The sequence below is a fragment of the Geotrypetes seraphini genome, chromosome 1 (assembly GCF_902459505.1).
Source record: "Geotrypetes seraphini chromosome 1, aGeoSer1.1, whole genome shotgun sequence".
In the NCBI taxonomy this organism is placed as follows: domain Eukaryota; kingdom Metazoa; phylum Chordata; class Amphibia; order Gymnophiona; family Dermophiidae; genus Geotrypetes; species Geotrypetes seraphini.
Genome location: NC_047084.1, coordinates 272,318,762 through 272,333,420, shown reverse-complemented (window position 1 = coordinate 272,333,420; position 14,659 = coordinate 272,318,762). Strand labels below are relative to the sequence as shown.

At 43.3% G+C, this 14,659-nt stretch overlaps 1 protein-coding gene across 1 annotated transcript in view; it reads right to left on the bottom strand.

Annotated features, from left to right (window-relative positions):
* RNF212 (ring finger protein 212) overlaps positions 1-14,659 on the bottom strand; it is a 229,374-nt gene that overhangs the window by 198,857 nt on the left and 15,858 nt on the right. Inside the window, exon 2 of the mRNA XM_033951566.1 lies at positions 8,965-9,024. Within this exon, the coding sequence (XP_033807457.1) occupies positions 8,965-9,024 (60 nt within the window). The remainder of the gene's footprint in view (positions 1-8,964; positions 9,025-14,659) is intronic.

Genomic DNA, 14,659 nt, shown 5'->3' with positions numbered 1-14,659 from the left:
TCAAACACTCACAACTAGCACAGCACATGCTGCTAGGCATCCAACCAAAACCACCTTTCCTTGCACTTAGGACCCAAAAGTTTATTCTAGCTGGTCCAAGTCTGGTTTCTGTGTGTGGACTGTGTATGTTGACTTACTTACTTTTGGCTTTTTTTTTTAGATTATTACTTTGGGGTTGTTTTTGTTGTTGTCTTTTAAAGAGATTTATTTCTCTCACACAAGAATAAATTTTAAAGTCAAGCTTAAATCTGCAGGGAGTTGGAGGGGGAAGGAGGGGGGACCCAAAGCACACACTCTTCCCTCTAACAACTGACAGGGGGCAGTGTATGGTATGCTGCTAGTAGCCTCACTAAGCTAAAAGCCCATGGGCTACATCCAGTGGCTAGAGAGAAACATTCTACTACACTTTACTAGAGTAAGGACCATTGCCTGAATCCCAAAAGCCAAAAGGTCCAAAGGCTCATTCTTGAAAGCCACAAAGAATAAGGCCTGAAGGACAGACTGCACTAGCTCAGACCAACATTATCTGCAAATTCTAAGTTGCACTGGCCTTTATACCAATGATGTCACTGGAATAGTTCAATATCTCTACCTACATCTGCTGAAAGGGAGACTCAATCCGTTGGCCTGGACTGTTCTAGCAGAATGATAAGGAAAGCAATCAAATATATTCCAGAAAAAAAATAAAGCAAATTAGTACACTTATCAGATTATCTTTAAAAATTAAGATTACCTTTACATTTTAGCTCTTGGTTTACATTCTACTTACCACACTAATGAAAGATTTGCATTCCCCCACAAAGCACTTACTACTAAATGAAGACAAAATTTTAAAGGCTTCATAGCAACAAGCACCTGATGTGTCACAACAGGATTAACACTGCTCCATGACTGTGACATATTCTGTGATGTCATCAATCAATGTACTACTTGCTTACAAACCCAGGCCATGTTATAATTTTGCTAATAGAATTCCTTGTTGCTGTCATATGCCAGATACTATAGAATTCTGAAAATTGCTGATTTTCATTTAGCAAGGCAGCTGCTTATAGAAAATCAAAAACTTTCACAAATGAAAAGTTTCTGATGATAATAATCTACATTCATTCAAAACATTCATATTTCAGTGTTCTCTTTTATTCCATTTGAAAGCATCAAGCATCAGCACCATGTTACAAAGAATCTGCAGAGGGTCATCATCATTCCAAAACATTCACTAGTAATGGCTTACAATAGTTGTTTTTGGGGGGGTTTTAATGTTACCTAAAAAATCAAGAAGTTATTGTGGATTTAAGAGTACATATACTGTATTTTACTAATACTAATGCTGTTAATTGTTGCAAAATAATGCAAAGGTGTGAACGTATCAAAGAATATAACACTTACATCTAAGCAGGTATGATAAAACAGCAGAGAAACTACCAACTAAAAGACACTAATAAGAGGTAATAACACAAATTCCAGCAGAAGGAATTTAACTCAGGCATGTCAAAATCTGGCCCGCGGTGTTATAAAATTTGGCCCACCAGACAAATACAGAATTTAACTTAAGTTGGCCTGCTGGTAGGCAGGTACATTGTGCCCGTAAAGAACCCCGCAGTTTTTCTTCCGGGTATCCTGCCACCTCTAACGCAACGTCTTTCCCTCAGCTACGACATGCCACCCCTCTGATGCCACTTCCTGTTCCGGCGAGGCAGGACACAGCCGAGGGAAAACTGCTGGGCCGATCACGAGCGCCTTGAAAGATAAGTTTGAAGGTGGGACACGAGGGTGGCGAGTTTGGAGCAAGAGGGAGATATCCGTAGCGTAGCTGGAGGAGTTGGGTGTTTTCAGTGCGTCTTCCACTTTGCCTTTTGCTGCACTTTGAAACTTGGGGTGGTTTTGACTTCGTTGACGTCCCCATGTCAAGATTGTTTGAGAGCTGCCTGGAGGATAAGCACAGGACTGCGGATGGGGAGTAGAGGGAGAAGCATGCTGGACAAGGGAGAAGTTCCTTATTGCCGATCGTGGGTGAAGAGGAGTGCTTGGATATGAACTAGGACCTAAAAGAGAGAGGAAAAGTTTTTTATTTATTTTGTTTACATCACAGAGCTCACGTGGGATTGGAGAGGTTGTAACCCTATAGTTCTACTAAGATTAAGGGGTCCTTTCATTAAGGTGTGCATTTAGCATGCGCTAAATTGGTTAGCGTACCTTAATAAAAGGACCCCTAAGTTTCTTAATAAAAAATTCAGACTGCGACTTAGCCTATGTTGTAGATTTTGGCCCCTGGTCTAACTCTATGAGCATATAGAAGTAAGAAACATTGCTGAATCAGGGAGGGGTGGGCATTCCTGGGATAAGTATTTGTTACTTATTGATTAGAGGTGTCAGCCATAAGGACTACTGTTCAAAAAGCTGATCTGAGCATATCATGTGAGGGGCGAGCATGTGAGGGAAGGAGTAAGTGTCCAAATATGGGCAGGGGTCTGAAGAATAATGGCAATGGGAGAAGTAATTAGGGGTGGAGAGACAGGAAGTATGTGTGAAAGAGTCTGATAACTGTGAACTGTCTTTGCTCTATCCAATGAGTGGACAGGCAGGAGAGACTAATAAAAATATGGACTTCTGTGATTATGTAAACTTCTGTGTGCCTATTTTGCTAACTTTTGTGCAGACTGGACACCCTTTTTTGGACAAAAAGAAAATAACTAAATTGCATTACTTAATCCAAAGTCTCCGCAGACTTTCTCTACTGTGAGCAGTGCTTTTTTCACAGCTTGGGGGCTTGACTGGGACCAGTGTCGTTGAGCAGCAGGAAGACACATCCCACTAAGTTTGGTGGTCTCGTAGTTCCCGATGTGGGCTCCAGCAATGTACTGACCAGCATCCCGAGACTGTTTTTAAGGAGAGGCTTTGGTAAAGTAAGTGGAAAAAGTAGGCACATGACCGACCAGGCAACTCTATGCGTAGACCAAGGTAAGAAATTTTGGGCTATTATAGTATTGCCTTGGTGGTCGGGGGTACATCCTGGGAGCATCTTGCAAGAGTGTAAGTGAGATGTGTCAGCAACACAAAGTGAGAGCGGAGTCTCGATCTGCATTTCCATTGTCCCACGAGGGGCATGGCCAGAGACGAACAAAGTGAAAGTTCTTTTGTTTTGTGAATAAAGGCGCTGGGATGGGAAGTAAAACTAGCAGAACTGATGAGGGGGAATGAAGAAACCCTAGGAGAAATCCGCCGGAAAGCCCTTTAGGGAGGATGCTGGAGTGTTGGGACAATATACCCAGCACTAGGGAAAAGGATAAGAAGCAAAATGATCATGTATTGCTGTTTCATTTGGACCAGAGACAGTATTAAGCCTCCGGCTATCTTCTGGCCAAAGTATGGTGCAGAGGAAGATTGGCAATGACAAATTCTAAATTTATATGTGAATAGCAAGCACTCCTATTCATGGAATGAAGCAGAGTATACTTCCTGTTGGAAAGAGGGAGAGTTGGAGCTCTTTCCTATGCATAGTAAGGAGAGGGAAAACGAGCAAGCAGAGGTGAAAGTATGTCCGTGGGATCCTTTGAAATATTTACCCCCTTTCCGTAACACTAGTGGGGGGACAGGGGCTGTCAGTGAGAGAACAGCAGGAAGGTGAATCAATGGATTTATCTGCTGTATCTGCTGCTTTAGAGGAGAAGGCGGCTACACATTCTTAATTACATAGGGAAATAGAAAGGTGCCAGAAAGATCTGAAGAATTTTCATAGAAACATGATGGCAGATAAAAGCTAAATGTCCCATCTAGTTTACCCATCTGCAGTAACCATTATCTCTTTCTCTCTTTGAGAGATGCCATGTGCCTATCCCACGCCTTCTTGAATTCAGACACAGTCTGTCTCCACCACTTCTTCCTGGAGACTGTTCCACGCATTATCTACCACCCTTTCTGTAAAAAAAGTATTTCCTTTGATTACTCCAGAGCGACTTGACTCATGTGCATTTACACCACATAGGTATTTAAATGTCTCCCCTCTCCCGCCTATACATTCGGGATTGCCCCTCTGTAAGAAGGATGGGGGAGCGATACCGAGCTATCCATTAAGAGAAGTCCCGATAAGAGACAGGAGGATGGGCTATATTAGGTCACCATTGACTAGTCTAGATATAATGAGTTTCAAGAAAGAAATGAAGTCTTTAATTGAAGATCCAATTGGGTTAGCTGAACAATTTGACCAGTTCTTAGGACCTAATTTTTATACCTGGCAAGAGATGATGTCTATTCTGGGTATTTTATTTAGTGGAGAGGAACAGGGAATGATTAGGAGAGCTGTCTTAATACACTGGCAGAATACTCATCCTGTGGGGCAAGAGGAACCCACAGGGGAGGAAAAAAATTCCCAGTGTAACCAAAATGCTGCCCATGGAACTGAAAGATTTACGGGATGTAATTATTGTAGAAATTAAAGAGGCAGCCCAAAATCTCAGAATTTTACGAAAGCATTTGAAGTGCAACAAGATAAAGATGAAGCTCCTTCAGCCTTTCTTAAAAGACTGTGGGAACAAATGAGAAAATATTACGGTATGAATCCAGATGATCCAGTAGTTCAGGACTTTGTTACTAAAGCATGGCCTGATATCAGGAAAAAGATACAGAAGTTGGAGTGAGAAACCTATGGAAGAATTACTAAGAGAAGCAGAAAAAGCATCTGTGAAAAGGAAAGAAGATATGCAGAAGCAAAAAGTGAAACTAATGATTTTTGCAGTGGATGAAGTGATTTAAGAAGAGAGGAGAGGGTACAGAGGGAGGGTGGAATCAGGTAAGGGGGTAGAACAGGAGAACAGTGTGGGCAGGGGGGCCTAGTCAGGGGTGACTGTGGGGGGCCACCAAGAGATAGAACTCCAATAGAGTGCTATTGTTGTGGCAAACCTGGGCATTTCAAACAGGAGTGTCCAGAATTGGAGAGGGAGGAAAAAGCCATCCCAACTATGACATTTGAAGATGATGAATAGGGGGGGTTAGGGGGGTTTCTATCGTCTCACCGGGAGCCCTTGATAAATTTGCAGGTGGTCCTTACAAAGAAGATATGGTTTTCCTAGTGGACACTGGGGCAGCCAGGACATCCTTGAATTTCATTCCCAGAGGTATGAAATTGACAGAACAGCACCTAACACTCTCTGGGTTTAATTAAAGGGAGAAGGATTCGCAGTTCCCATTATCTCAGTAGTGACCCTCAAATTGGGGTCAGAAGAGATCATCATGGAGGACCTCATGTACATTTCCAAGGCAGGGGCCAATCTATTAGGCAGGGATTTCTATCCTGCAGTTAGGGTTGGAAATAAGTACCAGAAATTATCAGATGGTAGTATCCGTGGCAGTTTTGACCCCACAGGATGTGGGGTCCTATGGTGTGGGTCAAGGAAGGGAGTAGGCGTGGGTTACAAATACATCCCTTAAAAATTAAACTCTAAAAGGGCGATGAGGTAGTATATCAGAGTAAATATCCAATTTCTTTGGAAGGCCAAAAGGATCTTCAACAAGTGATTGAAAATCTAATCAAGGATGGCTTGTTAGAACCTTGTATGTCACCTTTCAATACACCAAGCCTACCCATCAAAAAGGCAGATGGATCTTACCACTTGGTTCAGGATCTGAGGCTTCTGAATCAGGTGGTACAAGTTCAACACCCTGTAATACCTAATCCTTATACATTGTTAAGCAAAATCTCACATGAACATAGGTGGTTCAGTGTAGTGAACCTAAAAGATGCCTTCTGGGCATGCCCACTGGATCCCAAGAGTAGGGATCTGTTTGCTTTTGAGTGGAAGAATCCATACACAGGGAGGAAACAGCAATATAGATGGACTGTGCTCCCTTAGGGATTCACAGAGTCCCAAAATTTATTTGGGCAGGTATTTGAACAAATTATGGAGCAGTTCAAAATGCCTATAGGGACTGCTCTGTTGCAGTACATAAATGATCTTTTGGTGTCAGGGAAGAAGAAAGGAAAGACCACAAATGCCCTCCTAAATTTTGTGGGGGAACAGGGACTTAGGATGAGCAAAACTAAATTGCAGTATGTGTAAAGGGAGGTGAAATATTTGGGTCATCTGATCAGTGAGGGCAAGTGCAAAATCAAGCCTGAAAGAATTAAAGGGATTGTTGAGTTACCCTTGCCAAAAAACAAAAGGGGAGTTGAGAAAATTCCTGCGTCTAACTGGGTATTGTAGACTCTATAGACTCATACGCACAGAAAACAAATAATTTGTATTTGAAGCTCCTGGAAGGGGAGCCTAACATTCTCGAGTGGAAAGAGGATGAGAAGAAATTGGTAACAGACCTAAAAGATAGTTTGGTCACAGCTCCTGTATTGGCCCTTCCTTAGGCAAACCTTTCCATTTATTTGTTACAACTGACAAGGGAGTGGCATTGGGAGTACTAACCCTAAATTGGGGAGGGAAAAGACAACCAATGGCCTATTTGTCTAATGTTCTGAACCTTGTTTCACAGGGATGGCCAGAGTGTGTGCAAGCTGTTGCAGCCGCAGCTCTAATGGAAGAGAGTAGAAAATTGGTATTTGGAGGGGAATTGGCGGTCAGCACTCCACATCAAGTCAGAAATATTCTGAACCAGAAAAAAGGAAGATGACTTACTGATTCCAGAATATTAAAATATGAAAAGGATGACAACAGACACCTGTTTAAACCCTGCTACATTTCTATGGAAAGGAATAGCAGAGGAAGGGAAACAGCCTGAACATGATTGTCTGGATATTATTGAATATCAGACTAAAGTATATTCAGACTTAAGAGAGACAGCAGCACTACCCAGGGGTTGTCAATTGTTTATTTTTGGTGCGTCATCATTTTCCACAATACCATATCGTGGATTGATTTGTTCCAAGACCACCTTAACTACTCTGGCTGCTGTGGTCTTAAGACACAGGATAGGCTTCCACCCATCCAGTAAAATGATCTAGAAAAACTAACAAATCACTTGAGCCTTCCCACTAGAGGTAGCTATGTGAAATCTACCTGAATACTCTGGAAAGGCAGCAATCCTGCAACACTTTTTTGTTTATCTTGTTGCAAGTTACGCAGTGGGCACAGATCTATTTGCCATCGTGTAAATCCCTGAACATCCATATGCTCTAAGAGTTAAGTCACATAGAGCCTATACTCCCTGATGTAACACAGACAATACCTCTCACTTAAGTTGCTTGTTTATCATCTGTCTACCATTTCCCCTCATTTGTCTTAATTGCTCCCAGTTTAACTAATTCCTCTTCCTCTTTACTTGTGAATATGAGGGAACAATCTGCTACCCTAGGGGTCATGGCTCACATGGTCACCTTTTCAGATTTCAATGCTGCCTTTTTAGCTACCTCACCTGTCAGCCTATTCCCAATAGATTTTTGTGCGTGCGCCTTCTAATGTCCACTTAAATGCACCACTGCTATTTCTTCACGGGAGTAAGAGATTCTCCAACACTTGTTTAATCAATTCCCCATGAACCAATTCTTTGCCCCTCACAATAATCAACCCTCTCCCCTCCCAAATACTTCCAAAGGTCTGTACTACTCCAAATGCATATGTGGAATCAGTGTAAATGGTACCCTCTCTCCCTTTTAGTAACTGCAAAGCTTTATTAAGAACATACAATTCACAAGTTTGGGTTGACCAATTATTTGGTAATCGCCCCGCTCCAATCACACACTGGCCTGCCCTATCTACTATTGTGTCTTTTTCCTTCCACTGCTCTCGAGGAACCATAAACTGACAACCCCTGGATAGTGCTGTCTCTCTTAAGTCTGAACGTATTTTAATCTGATATTCAATAATATCCAGACAGAGAATTCTCCAAATTCAGACAGAGACTGATATTAAGACAGAAGACAAGCGAGGCCCACTTACAGGGCAGAGCTTCAGAACTACTAGACACATCTACAAGAAAGATTAATTGAGGTAAGAAACTAATCTTTCTTTCTAGTGCAATGTGTCTAGTAGTCCTGAACGCATACTCCGAGAGCCGTCCCCCTATCTTTAGGGGAACAGCTTCAGACCTGGCTGGCTCCTGAGAATCTCTGTCTGGATCTCTGGTGGGATCTTTGAGAGGAAGCTCCTCCTGAGTACTACTGAAAGTGCCTAAAGCAATGAAAATTATACCGCCCAGAGTCTCTCGAGATTCGCGGTCTACAGTCAGATAGAGATTTTGGCCAACGACCTGCCTTGCCAGCCATGAGATCATCCACCCCTTTTCTGAACATTTGTCCCTTGAAAAGTGGAATCTCCTGATAATTACCTGATCCAGAGCATTCTGCGGGCTGAGACAGAATAAGCTGAGACTTTGCACATGACTCTGATGATGTCGTAGAGAGCATCGGCCACATAATCCACTCCTGCTAATAGAAGCTAGGGCAAAGGTTTGCCCTCCACCAACGCAAACCCTTGCAACCTGGTGTGACAGGCATATGTCACAAAAGAAGCTGCTGCTTTGATTCCCAAGGCCAGCATTTCAAATTATCTGTTAAGGATCACATTCATTCTGTGATCCTACATATCTTTTAATACCATGCCTCTCTCACTTGGAAGGGACGTGCATTTGGTTACCTGCACTACTAAGGTATCTACCTTAGACTGAGCTTTTCAGCACCTCCATGTATTCATGCAATGCTTATAAGTTGTCTCCTTCTACTTAACCAGCTTTTAATCCAGTTTATTTATCAGTTGCCTATGTGGCAATGTGTCAAAAGCTTTACTAAAGACCAAGTACACTACTTCTAGTGCCCCTCCCATATCCAACTGTTTGGTCACCCAGTCAAAGAAATCAAGCAGATTTGTCTGACAAGTCCTGCCTCGCGTAAACCATGCTGCCTCGGGTCCTGCAATCCATTTGATTCTAGAAATCTCATTATCCTCCGCCTAAGGAGCGTTTCGATTAGTTTACTCATTACTGAGGTCAGACTAACCAGCCTGTAATTCCTAACCTCCTACTTACTTCCACTCTTGTGCATATGGGCATCTGCTCTTCTCCAGTCCTCCGGGACCACACCGGACTCTAAGAAAGCATTAAAAAGATGAGACAATGTTTATGTTTATTAGTACTTATAGACTTGTCCTTCGCAGTAATAGCAGAGCGGTTTACAAATTTAAAAAAAGAAAGGAACTCCATTAACAAAAGAAAATATAAAATAAATATAACCTCCTAAAAAATTAAGATCTAAAAAAGCTGCAGTCTGGAATCCCTCCCTGGGTTCCAATCCAAAAAGTTCTTATTACAGTAGGCAATAATAATCTTCTAAGAGTATGCTAAATGTAAAAGATAGGTTTTCAAAAGGCTTCTAAATTTAGTATAAGAAAGTTCAGTACGTAATTCGATAGGAAGAGAATTCCATAAATATGGTGCAGAAGCAAAAAAGGCAGAATTTCATGTTGAAGTCAGTCTTGCTAAGTGAACTGAGGGTAGAGACAACTGCTGAGTTTTGGTAAGAACATAAATTTCTAATTGGTCTGTATGGTACCAATAATTTTGCTAAGTAATCAGGTGTACCTAAATGTAAACTTTAAAAGTCAAGGTTAATGTTTTGTGCATTAATCGGAATTTTACGGGTAGCCAGTGGTATTCCTTCAAAAGTGGAATCATATGGTCATATCTATGAACATTGTTTAAAACCCTAATAGCAGTATTTTGTACTGTTTGTAATTTTTTTAAAGCAACATTCAGAAGATCAGGATTATATTACAGTAGTCCAATTTGGAAATTACTAAAATGTGAATTAAAGATTCACAATTTATCAATATAGGGACAAACGGCTTGAATCTGATGAAGCAACACAAAACAAGATCTAGTCACAGAAGATAATTGTTTACTGGATGACAGAGACACATCTAGATGTACACCTAGGTACTTTATGGTGTCAAATAATATAATGGGCTTCCCACACAGGAGCAGAGCGACTGAAGGAGAGCTCAAAGTCCCTGTAATCCAAATTCTGGTGGTTTTTTGAGGATTTAGGACTAACTTATAATTTAATGAACATAAGAATAGCCTTACTAGGTCAGACAAATGGTCCATCACGCCCAGTGGCCCGTTCACACGGTGGTCAATCCAGGTACCTGGCCAAAACCCAATGAGTAGCAATATTCCATGCTACCAATCCAGGGCAAGCAGTGGCTTCCCCCATGTCTTTCTCAATAACAGACTACAGACTTTTCCTACAGGAACTTGTCCAAACCTTTCTTAAAATAGTTACGCTCTCTGCTCTTACTACAACCTCTGAAAATGTGTTCTAGAGCTTAACTATTATCTGAGTGATAAAATATTTCCTCCTGTTGGTTTTAAAAGTATTTCCCTGTAACTTCATTGAGTGTCCCCTAGTCCTTGTAATTTTTGAAAGAGTGAAAAATCGATCCACTTGTACCCGTTCTACTCCACTCAGGATTTTGTAGACTTCAATCATATCTCCCCTCAGCCATCTCTTTTCCAAGCTGAAGACTAACCGTTCTAGTCTTTCCTCATATGAGAGGAATTCCATCCCATTTATCATCTTGGTCGCTCTTCTTTGAACCTTTTCTAGAGCCATTTGTTGATCATATCCCGGCATGTTTGTAAAGGGGTTAAGATCATTCTGTCTTTGTGAAAAAACTAATATCATATCGTTAGCATAAAAATAACTTGATTTTAAATTCTTGGATCCTTGAAACCAAGGGACTCAAGAAAATACTGAATACCGTATTTTCACTCATATACCACGCACCCGTGTAAAATGCGCACACGGGTATAGCGCGCGGGAAACTGTAATTTATGTAAATAAATTTTTATATAGCGCGCACACCCGTATACCGCGCATGCTGCCCCGACTCTCCCGTCGCTGCCCGACTCTCCTCTGGCCGCCCCGACTCTCCTCTCGCCGCCCCAACTCTCCTCTCGCCCGCCCCCAACTCTCCTCTCCCCCTTGAAGTCCTGTCCCCCCTTGAAGTCCTGTCCCCACCCTGAAAGCCTGATGCCCCCCCCCGATGTCCGATTAACCCCCCCGCAGGACCGCTCGCACCCCCACCCTGAAGGACCACTCGCACTTGTACACGCACCCCCACCCCGAAGGACCGCACGCACCCCCACAGCCTCCTCCCTCCCCATCATGGAGAAGCTGCCTACCGTTGTCCTGCTGCTTCCTCTGCGCGCACCCCCACAGCCTCCTCCCCCCTATCATGGAGAAGCTGCCTACCGTTGTCCTGCTGCTTCCTCAGCGCAGACGCAGGGCTCAGAGAAGGGGCAGGACCGCCGGCAGAGGAAGCAGCAGGACAACGGTAGGCAGCTTCTCCATGATGGGGGGGAGGAGGCTGTGGGGGTGCGCGCGGTCCTTCGGGGTGGGGGTGCGAGTGCAAGTGGTCCTTCGGGGTGGGGGTGCGAGCGGTCCTGCGGGGTGAATTAGACATCGGGGGGGGGGGGAACTATGTAAAAAAAAATTGTATAACGCGCTCACGAATATAACGCACATGGTTATACTCGGTTTATAAAATTGTGTATAATACGCGCGTTATATGCGTGAAAATACGGTAATAAAGGAGAAAGTTCAGATCCTTGGGTACTCTGCATGAAAGTTTATTAGAAGAGGAGATCAATGTTGAAAATGACACAATGGAGCAGTCAGAACCTCTCCAAGTTCGTTGAGTACCCTTGGATGTATCCCATCAAGTCCCATTGCTTTGTCTACTTTTAATTTAGCTAGTTCCTCACAAATAGTCTTATGAGAATCTTTCCGTCTACTACACATCGATTCCCATTTGTATTCATTTTTTGCAGTCCTACCCATGCTCTTTTATCAATGAACATAGAACAGAAAAGCACAGTTACTTACCGTAACAGGTGTTATCCAGGGACAGCAGGCAGCTATTCTCACATATGGGTGATGTCATCGACAGAGCCCCCGATGTGGAAGCCTCGCAAGCAGACTTGCTCGTAGAAGCTAGAAGTTTTGAGTCAGCCACACCGCGCATACGCGAGTGCCTTCCCGCCTAGCACAGCACGCGTCTCCTCAGTTCACATAGCTAGCAGAGAAGCCAATCAGGGGAAGTGGGTGTGTTGTGAGAATAGCTGCCTGCTGTCCCTGGATAACACCTGTTATGATAAGTAACTGTGCTTTATCCCAGGACAAGCAGGCAGTCTATTCCCATATATGGGTGACTTCCAAGCTAACCAGAATGGGATGGTGGGCGTATTGGCAGTTTAGGAGAATAAATTTTGTAATACTGTCTGGCCAAAATAGCCATCCCGTCTGGAGAAAACATCCAGACAATAGTGAGAAGTGAAAGTATAAACCGAGGTCCAAGTAGCAGCCTTGCAAATTTCCTTAATAAGTGTAGATCTGAGGAAAGCTACTGAAGCTGCCATTATGACTGTATGGGCTGTGACTCTACTCTGTAGGGGTAATCCAGCCTGGGCATAGCAGGAAATACAAGCAGCCATCCAGTTGGAGATGGTATGCTTAGAGATAGGATGTCCCAACTTATTTGGATCGAAAGAGACAAAAAGTTAAGGAGCAGTTCTGTGTAGTTTGGTACATTCCAAATAGAAGGCCAAAGCACGTTTACAGTCCACAGTATGAAGAGCTGATTCTCCAGGATGAGAATGAGGCTTTGGAAAGAACACTGGAAGAACAATGGATTGGTTGAGATTAAATTCTGAAACCACTTTAGGTAGGAATTTAGGATGACTACGTAGAATCACCTTCATGATGGAACACAGTGAAAGGTGGATCAGCAACTAAAGCTTGCAGCTCACTGACTCTTCGAGCAGAAGTGAGGGCAATGAAAAACACCACTTTCCAAGTGAGATACTTCAGATGAGCCGTAGACATTAGTTCAAATGGAGGCTTCATCAATTAAGCAAGAACAACATTGAGGCCCCAAACCACTGGAGGCGGTTTGAGAGGTTTGACATTGAAAAGTCCTTTTATGAATCTGGAAACCACCGGATGAGCAGAAAGGGTTTTCTTTCAATAGGCTGATGGAAAGCAGCAACTGCATTGAGATGGATTCGGATCGATGTAGATTTGAGGCCAGAGGTGGATAAGTGCAAAAGGTAGTCTAAAACAGAAGACAAGGAGGAATGTTGAGGCTCCTTATCGTGAGAAAAACACCACGTAGAAAATCTAGTCCATTTTTGGTGATAGCATTGACTAGTGGCAGGTTTCCTAGAAACCTCTAAAATGTGTCTTACAGATTGAGAAAACTGAAGAGGAGTTATGTTGAGAGGTACCAAGCTGTCAGGGGTAGAGACTGCAGGTTGGGATGAAGCAGAGATCCCTGATTCTGTGTAAGCAGAGATGGAAAAATTGATAGAAGGTATGGCTCCCTGCTGCTGAGTTGAAATAGAAGGGAGTATCAAGGTTGTCTCGGCCACCAAGGAGCAATCAGAATCATGGTGGCATGGTCGTTATTTAACTTGACAAAAGTCTTGAGAATGAGAGGGAATGGAGGGAATGCATACAGGAAGAGATTCGTCCATTCCAGAAGAAAAGCATCTGCCTCAAGGCGATGAGGAGAATAGATCCTGGAGCAAAACTGAGGCAGTTTGTGGTTGTGGGGAGCTGCAAAGAGATCTATTTGAGGCGTTCCCCACTGTGAAAAAATGTGATGAAGAGGCGAGGAATGGAGTGTCTATTCGTGAGGTTTCAGAAGACGACTCAAGTTGTCCGCCAAGCAATTTTTCGCCCCTTGGATGTAGACAGCTTTGAGGAAGGTGTTGTGGCGGATTGCCTAGTCTCAACAGAGCTTCTTGAAAAAGGGAGGAAGATCCCGTCCCTCCCTATTTGTTAACATAATACATGGCAACTTGGTTGCCCGTCCGAATGAGGACTACCTGATCTTGAAGATGTTGAAAAGCTTTGAGAGCCTTGAAAACCACTCTGAGTTCCAACAGATTGATGTGATACTGACAATCCGTACTGATCCAATGGCCTTGAGTACAGAAACCATCGAGATGAGCGCCCCAAGTGTAGGTCAAGGAATCTGTTGTGAGGACCTTCTGATGAGGGGGTGTTTGAAACAGCAAACCTCTGGAGAGATTGGAAGAGAGCATCCACCAGCGGAGAGACTGTCTCAAGGAGTGACTGCAATGTGTCAAGAAAATGGGTTGCAAACCTGCATCCACCGAGATGCCATGGTCCACTGAGGAATTCTGAGGTGAAGTCTGGCAAAAGGAGTCATGTGTACTGTGGAGGCCATGTGACCCAGAAATACCATCATGTGTCTCACTGATATGGAGGAGCAGGAAGACACTGTATGACAGAGTTGAAGGACTTCCAGACGTTGTTACGGAAGGAATGCTGAGTTGGATAGTATCCAGAACAGCTCCGATGAATTGTAGATTCTGAGAGGGTTGAAGTTGGGATTTGGGAAAGTTGATTTCGAATCCCAAATTTTGTAGGAACCACATATTCCGTTGGGACACAATAACCCCTTGAGATGTTGAATCTTTGATGAGCCAGTCGTCCAGGTAGGGAAATACCTGAAGTCCATGGTTTCTGAGAGCTGCGGCTACCACTACCAGGCACTTGATGAACACTCTGGGAGATGAAGCCAGGCCAAAGAGCAGCACTCTGTATTGAAAATGCAGATTCCCCAACCAAAATCTGATATTGGCGGGAGGCCGGATGAATGGGAATATGAGTATAAGCCTTCTTGAGATCCAG